The 9,029-nt window shown below is 31.8% G+C and overlaps 1 protein-coding gene across 1 annotated transcript; it reads left to right on the top strand.

Annotated features, from left to right (window-relative positions):
* The first annotated feature begins 5,316 nt into the window (after window positions 1–5,316).
* rbp4l (retinol binding protein 4, like) lies at window positions 5,317–8,295 on the top strand. The gene is made up of 5 exons (XM_015603546.3): window positions 5,317–5,433; window positions 6,013–6,149; window positions 7,075–7,187; window positions 7,299–7,511; window positions 8,100–8,295. The coding sequence occupies exons 1-5, from the start codon at window positions 5,317–5,319 to the stop codon at window positions 8,108–8,110; spliced, it is 591 nt and encodes a 196-aa protein (XP_015459032.1). The 3' UTR covers window positions 8,111–8,295.
* Window positions 8,296–9,029: the final 734 nt, after the last annotated feature.

Below are 9,029 nucleotides of genomic sequence, written 5' to 3'. Positions count from 1 at the left end.
AAGTAAAAAGTACTCAATTTAAAATGTACTTTGAGTAAAAGTTACATAGTTACTTTTAATTATTTAATGTAAAAAAGTACAAATCATAAATTAAATTGTTTTTAATGAACTATTATTCCACATAATAATTTGGATCTTTCAGGCAGTATTTGTTCAGACCACCCAATAAAACAAGTGGTATAGGTTTCTATTATCCATTTTTTTTCTTTACTATTAAAAAGTTATGGTAATATATGTGACTATAAACCGTACTTTTATAGTTTTACAGTTCATTACTATTTTTTAACTTGCCATTGCTGTGCTTTAACTGCTATTTACATGCTTTTTTTTACATTTAATCAGATTGTTTAATAACAAAAATATTTACCACCACATGCTTTCACAGGTTTGATGTGGAAGTTTTGAAAGCTGACAGCTCTGTCCGGCTGTCCTGTATTTTGTATTCAGACAGTTGTTTTATTTTCCCAGCATTTTATTTTTTACTCAGTAATTGGGAGTTTTCCAATGTAGCAAAGTAAATTACTTGTGTCAAAATGTACTTCAGTAAAAGTAAAATTACCTATTTTAAAAACTACTTTAAAAATTACAAATTACTCTTAAAATATACTCAATCACAGTAACTTGAGTAAATGTAATTAATTACTTTCCACCTCTGTGTATATATATATATATATATATATATATATATATATATATATATATATTTTGGTAAGACAATAGGAATGTTTGGACTACATGTATTAGATTCTAGTGTCTATAGAAACACCCTGCACATGCTTGTGCAACGTGATATACCGCAGCTATAACTGCTAAAACTGTAGCGCTTACCAAACTGAGAACATGTGCATCCCGTCACTTCTGTTTACATGTATAAATATAGCAGGAGAGAGTTTGAGGAACAGAAGCCAAAGAAAGAAACGTGCTTTAAAAAGAACTGTGCTAATCCTTTAAAAGCTCATCTGTAAATAGACAATATCACTGAACCGTGTGTCTATAGTTCCTGCCAGAAGCTCAGGCTGGCTTTAATGAGAAGGACAACATCGCCTGTACAGTTTTATAGCTCTGTCTGAAAGGGCAATAATGCTCAGGACTGCTTCATCTTATCATCTTATCTGTGCTTCCTGTTCCTTATTTTCTTAGGGTATATCATTATTTATTCAGGTATTTATTGATCTAAGGGGGCAGAAGCTTTTGGGCTTCTAAGGACACAGAGAATCCCTATCCAAACCTAATGCTGCTCAGGTGTGTTGATAGAAAGTTGGTCACTCAGCAGGAGATTACAGAGCCTCGTGGGAAGCAGTCACCTGAGGAGTTCATCGTGGGTCATGTTGCCTAACAGGAGCATCTAGAAAAGTCTTCTGAGTTCAATGTGTGTGTTTTAATAAGAGATTCCGGCGATATTGCATTGAAAAAAAAAATCACAATATTTCAGGGCAGATTTGCGTTGGTGATATTCTTGGTAATTTGAAAAAACATCGAAAAAATGATTAAATTCAAGAATTCTCCAGCTTTGGCTTCATTTTGTATAGATATAATAGTTTTCAACATTCTGTAGAAACTGTTAAAAATGCTATTAACTTTTGTCTATTTTGTAAAAACGAAAAAACAAACTTATATAATAACAATGTAACAAACAAACAAAAAAGAAATAATAATAATGCAATGTAGCAAAATTAAAATCTACCAAGTGCAAAATATAGATACAAAAAAAAAAACCTTAAGGCTTTACAGTAATAAGCAATAATTTACATAACGCACTTTTAGCTTTTAAAAATACTAAATATATATATTTTTTATCATTTAAAAAATTATGACAAAAATATTATACGCATGGCTGAGTGTTTTGTAATGCACTTTGAAAAATACTTGATGCTAAGCTGCTTTAAGCTGGCTTATGATGAGCTCAGTAATCACAGACATGAGATCATTAATGTGATAATTAATATATCTGCTATTGTCTCATTCATATACAATTTTGCTATTTATAGGTTTATGTTTGAGTAAAATGAACATTTCTGTTTTATTCTATAAACTACAGACAACATTTCTCCCGAATTCCAAATAAAAATATTTACATTTAGAGCATTTATTTGCAAACAAGTTTCTATTGAGTTCAGAAATCAATATTTGGTGGAATAAACCTGGTTTTTAATCACATTTTTTTTCATGCATCTCTTGGCATCATGTTCTCCTCCACCAGTCTTACACACTGCTTTTGGATAATTTTATGTCTTTACTCCTGGTGCAAAAAAATCAAGCAGTTCAGTTTGGTGGTTTGATGGTTTGTGATCCTCCATCTTCCTCTTGATTATATTCCAGAGGTTTTCAATTTGGTAAAATCAAAGAAACTCATCATTTTAAAGCGGCCTCTTATTTTTTCCATGTTTGTATAATTTCTAATAATGGCTCATAATTACACAAGAGGTTTTCATAAGGACTAAATCTGCTTCGGTAACGATGCACATGTCATCAGTCTGGCCCACAGCCAGCAGGAGCTAATGCTAATAGACTAAACATTGGCACAGGCACTTCCACACTGTAACCGACCAACACAACACTAACCACACCACACTTCCTCTACCAAACTGGCACAGCACCTTCAGACCTACACTGAAAAAAATTATGCGTAAAATTTACTTTTAAAAAGTTTCGCAACTTTCTGCATTTGTTTGTTTTAAGTAAATTTAATTTCATGTTAATTTAAGTAACTTCAACTCGGTTTCAAGACTTAAATGTTACACAGAGTAAATAAGTGAACTGAACTTCAGTCAATCCTTTCTTTTAGTAAACTTTACTGAATTTCTGCCTACAATATTACCTAATTACAATTACTTCATTTATATTACTCAAATAGTTTTGAGACAAAATATAATTCCTGAAATATAAATATTTTTAGTTAAAACACACATATTACACTGTCTCAACACATGGTTGGCATGTAACACATTCTTTATACTAGTATACTAAAAATAATGTGTTACATGCCATCCATTTGTTGAGACTGTGAGACTTGGTCTGTTTACAGAATACATCTTTGAGATTATTTAAATATTTTAATGTGTATTTAACTAAAATTATATATAATAATATATTATAAATTAAGTAATTGTAATTATACTGTATGCAGAATTTCAGTAAAATTTAAAAAGAAAGGATTGATTCAGTAAAAATAAATGAAGTAAAGTTTTCTAAAAGAAAGGATTGATTCAGCAAAAATAAATAAAGTAAAGTACTAAAAGAAAGGATTGATTCAGCAAAAATAAATAAAGTAAAGTACTAAAAGAAAGGATTGATTCAGCAAAAATAAATAAAGTAAAGTACTAAAAGAAAGGATTGAAGTAAAGTTTACTAAAAGAAAAGTCTTGAAACCTAGTTGAAGTTACTTAAATTTATCTGAAATTAAATTTACTTAAAAAAAGCAAATGCAGAAAGTTGCGGAACTTTTTTTAAGTAAAATGCATGCATCCTTTCTTTCAGTGTACAGAAAACAATCTCAGATAAAACTCAAACAATCAGCGTTTCCTAACCTGATACTGCAGTCAATACTGAGCAAACACAGAGACTCTAAAACCAAAACCAACAACAACACAGTGCCTTAATCAAGCAGAGATGCTGGATTAGACATTAGGATATGTGACTGATCTGACACTATAGAGCAAACTCCAGAACAGAAAACATATGTGTGCATTAGGTCTGGTTGATATAGCCCTGAATTAACATCACAATATAATATATAACACTGAACAATATTTGATTAAATCCAAGAATACACTACTGCAACAAAACAAACATTAACATTTTATTTAATCTACAAAGAAAGGATTGATTCAGCAAAAATAAATTAAGTAAAGTTTACTAAAAGAAAGGATTGATTCAGTAAAAATAAATTAAGTAAAGTTTACTAAAAGAAAGGATTGATTCAGTAAAAATAAATTGAGTAAAGTTTACTAAAAGAAAGGATTGACTGAAGTTCAGTTCACTTTTTTACTCTGTGTAACATTAAAGTCTTGAAACCAAGTTGAAGTTACTTAAATTTACATGAAATTAAATTTACTTAAAAAAAGCAAATGCAGAAAGTTGCGAAACTCTTTTTAAGTAAATTTTATGCATCCTTTTTTCAGTGTACAGAAAACAATCTCAGATAAAGCTCACACAATCAGCGTTTCCTAACCTGATACTGCAGTCAATACTGTTACTAATTAGGTTGTAAATGCCTTAAAATCATTAATAATCAGTTATAACACAAACGTAGAAATGGCAACAGTATAGATGGCTGTGGGTTCAGTATTTGGCAAACAACAGGTCATAGTTGCCCTTTCTACGTACGTGTTATAACTGATTATTAATGATTTTAAGGCATTTACAACCTAATTAGTAACCATTGATAAACTAATTGTAAACCCTTTATAAACCCTTTATAAAGGTAGTCTTATTTTAAAGCGGTTAAAATTTAAAATTGAACATGAATTGTTTTCTCTGTATTAATCAGCTTTCTTCGGATATGGTTGCAGTGATTACCCAACATTCACAAAGAAAGAAAAGCACACACACATACACACCGTACAAAATACACACACACACACACAGGGCTGGGTTCTTCACCAATAATAACTACCCATGTGCTGCCATGTGTTACATCCCTCCGAAACATATGCACAGTACATTCTGACCCAGAAATGCATTCCTCTTACAATGGCAAGGAGATGATCCCTGTTTATCTGCAGTTTTCATCAGAGCTTTTTGCCCGGGTTTAGCCAACACTACTCCTCGTGTTATATAAAGCCTTAATTGTTTTTACAGCAAGCATGGGAGGGTTCAAGCAAGAAGCCAGATTACACCGAGGATTTCTACAAACGGATTAACCCTAGATTTAAGCACCTTATTTAGTTACAAGAAGTGAAAATAATCAATAAGCCCGTCTGTAGAGTTGGTATAAAGACGGCCCTGTTCTGCGGAGACTTCAGAGCCTGGTGGAGAACCACAGAGAGAGAGAGGTCCTACACCGCTGCTTTCTTCTCACTACTCCTGAACCAAAACCGGAGACAACCTCAGCAACCTTAGCAACCTTAGCAACCACAGCAACCTCAGAACAAACAGGTAAGATCTGGAGATTTCACGATAAACGATTCTAAAGCACTGAAGCTTTAGGTTTGGAATCAACTGTACTGCTTTCTAATGACAATCTAAACAATCTAAAATACATTTCAAGGCTAAATACTGGTACTAAACAGTAGTAGAAGAAGCAGCATTTGTATTTGAATACAATAGAATGACTAGATCACCTGTGCTATCTCTCTCTTTCTCTTGTTGTACAGAATGGAGTACTACAAGTTTGCCCTGCTGGTGGTCTTCTTGTCCTACATCGAGCGCTGCTGGTCTGCTTCCTGTGTGGTGGACAGCTTCACAGTTAAGCAGGACTTCGACCCAAAAAAGGTGAGTCTAGAAAACAATAAGTAAAAAAGACAAATAATGAACAGATCCATAAACACTCAATAATAATGCATTTATAAAGCATTATTTATACATTCAAGAACAGCTAATGCAAGTACTCACAATTGAACACAAGACTCAAATTAATACATGAGAAAAAAATTAGATTATATTGCTATAACATGTATGATTATTAAATATTATACCTGTATAGTTTATCTATATGCTTACATTCAATACATAACATACAAATGTCTTCTGAATTCTGCTTAATTAAGGTGTTACGAATAGAAAATGTGTTTTTTTTACTTTAGTTTGAGAGCCTCGAAATCATTCATACAACATATGTCTAACCTATGCTATGAGTAATAGCATAGGCTATTTAAAAAAAAATCCAAATACTGCTTTATGAATATATTAATCAATGCTGATCAATTTTGAAGTCTCTATATAAGTAGCCACTTCAATAAATAAAGTTAAAACTGATAAAACTAATTACAGAATAAATTATAAACACAGATTTAGCTTTATTTCCATTGTTATCTTGAATAAAAGCCTCTAATCTGAGCTTTCCACTCACAGTATGCAGGTAAATGGTACGCCCAGCAGAAGAAAGACCCAGAGGGACTCTTCCTCCAGGACAACATTTCTGCAGAGTACACCATTGATGAAGATGGAACCATGACTGCTTCCTCCAAGGGCCGTGTTACACTGTTCGGGTGAGTAAAAAACAGAAATTATATAAGCGATAGGTTAAAAAAGATGCAGATATATTTATGAATTAAAACTGAATAGAAAAATGATGAAACTCTAAAAACTGACAAAACTTGATAAAACACTTGATAAAACCTGATAAAAATGGATAAAAATTGATAAAACTTGATAACTACTGATAAAACTTAATAAAACCTGATAAAACTAAGGAAAACATGATAAAACTTAATACAACGTAATAAAACTAAAGAAAACCTGATAAAACCTCATTAAAAGTGATACAAAATCATAAAGCTTGATAAACAAATTTTAATAGCTGCTAAAAACTGATAAAACATGATGAAAACTGATATAAAATTACAAAAACTGATAAAACTAAAGAAAACCTGATAAAACCTGATACAAACTTATGAAACACCTTGATAATAACGTTTGTTAAAACTGATGAAACTTCATACAATGTGATAAACCTTATTTAAAACTGATTAGACTTGATAAAACTAAATATAAAAATACAGAAAGATTGCTAAAACTTTATAATAACTGCTAAAACATGATAAACATTTATAAATTGGATAAAATGTGCTACAACTTGATAAAAGCTAATAAAACTTGACAGAATGAATAAAACTTGATGAAAACTTGATACAAATGATAAAACTTGATAAAATGTAATAAAATTGGATAAAAAATATTTTAAAAACTTGATACAATTTGATAAAAACTGAACAAACTCAGTTAAATGTGATACAACTTGATAAAGTGTAACACTTAATGAAATTTAACAAAAACGTACATTAGAACTAATAAAAACCTGATAAAATTAATTAAATGTAGTAGAACTTGATAAATCTTAACACTTAATGAAACTTTATAAAATCTAATAAAAATCTGAAAAAACTGATATAAAACTGTCTATTCTGTGTTTAGATTCTGGGTTGTCTGTGCTGATATGGCTGCTCAGTACACAGTGCCTGACCCCACCACCCCTGGCAAGATGTTCATGACCTATCAGGGCCTGGCGAGCTACCTGTCCAGCGGAGGTGAGTTTAGCACAGCTCTGCTCAGCTTTTATTCAGCTTATTAATGCTTATTAATATCAGAACCCATCGCATCAAAATTGTTCAGTATCACAGTGCAGTGTATTCACACAGGTGACAACTACTGGGTCATCGATACCGATTACGATAACTACGCCATCACCTACGCCTGCCGCACGCTGAAGGACGACGGGACCTGCGACGACGGATACGCTCTGATTTTCTCCCGTAACCCCCGCGGCCTGCCCCCCGCCATCCAGCGCATCGTCCGCCAGAAACAGGACGAAATCTGCATGGCCGGCCAGTTCCAGCCTGTGCTCCAATCAGGTGAGAATGGATAAATGCTGTACGCAAATGTATTTTATATACATAAAAGATTTTATGGCCATATAAGTTAAAAAGTTTTAAAGTTATAAAGGCATAAAGTTATCCAAAAGCAGTGTGTAAGACTGGTGGAGGAGAACATGCCAAGATGCATAAAAACTGTGGGTTATTCCACCAAATATTGATTTCTGAACTCTTAAAACTTCGTGAATATCAACATTATTTGAGGTCTGAAAGCTCTTCATCCTTTTTGTTATTTCAGCCATTTCTCATTTTCTGCAAATAAATGCTCTAAATTACAATATTTTAATTTGGAATTTAGGAGAAATGTTGTCCGTAGTTTATAGAATAATCTAACAATGTTAATTTTACTCAAACATAAACCTAGAAATAGCAAAATCAGAGAAACTGATTCAGAAACTTAAGTGGTCTCTTACTTTTTTCCTGAGCTGTATATTTTTAAAGTATATACATGTATGTATTATAAATGCATGATTCATATGAAGTGTAACCAGCATTTCTAGTATAATATGTGAATTTAGAGAAATATAAACTTATTAATCCTGTTATTTTCTCCTCTTTTCTCCACAGGAGCGTGCTAAACTCTCTGGGAGAGGTTTCATCATCACACTGGGGAGGCTGAGGGAGGACAGGGGACGTGTCTTAAATCAGCATTATAGAGATTCTAAAAAACAAAACATTTATCAGGGAGAAACTGTTCAATACTCACTGTCTCAAGGGAAACTTGTGTCTGTGAAAATAAATATTTTTTAAACAAAAAAAAGAAGTTCTGTCTGAAAGTGTTTATTTACTAGCCTGTCCTTGTAGCATTAATATCTGCTATCTGCTGAAATATGTGGGTATTTAACCAATGATACTGTAGAAATTACTAATATTAGAGATCCACCATGAGACAAAAATGGCAAATGCCATTTTTTTGCAACCAAAAAAATAACCAAATAGTATTTTGACTCAGCTATGAAAATACAGTTTAAAAGTATTTATTTAGCACTGCACTTTTTAACAATTCACCAGACAACATATTATGCTCACAAAGCATAAAGCTACATTTTATGACTTAATATCATGTCTATAAAGCTCTATAAACACATTTATAACATATTATAGTGCATTCATAAGACATTATAAACATGGCTATAAAAATATTAAAATGCATAACACACTATAGCCAAGGTTAATTATCCATTATGAATACTGTTATAATGCAACGTTAGATGTGTTTATCCATGTTAATACACCTGGTGATTATACAACTTCAAGGTAGATTTTAGATATTTTACAATTATTTTTATTTTGATTTATTTAAAATAAAATAGTCCAAATAAAATACAAAAAAATGATGTTCTTTTATTTATTTTAGTCAACACAGATTATGATCTTAGTATACATCTTTTTGCTTATACTATATGCCATGGGGCTTTTATTATGAAGCTCAAAATGTCAGATTAGGCTTAATTGCTAACAGCTGGCAACTGGCGATGTTAACTGTTTTTTGAGCTG

This window comes from Astyanax mexicanus, chromosome 17 (assembly GCF_023375975.1).
Source record: "Astyanax mexicanus isolate ESR-SI-001 chromosome 17, AstMex3_surface, whole genome shotgun sequence".
Taxonomy (NCBI): Eukaryota; Metazoa; Chordata; class Actinopteri; order Characiformes; family Acestrorhamphidae; genus Astyanax; species Astyanax mexicanus.
Note: the sequence above shows the minus strand (reverse complement) of the source record. Positions and strands in the feature narration are given on the sequence as shown.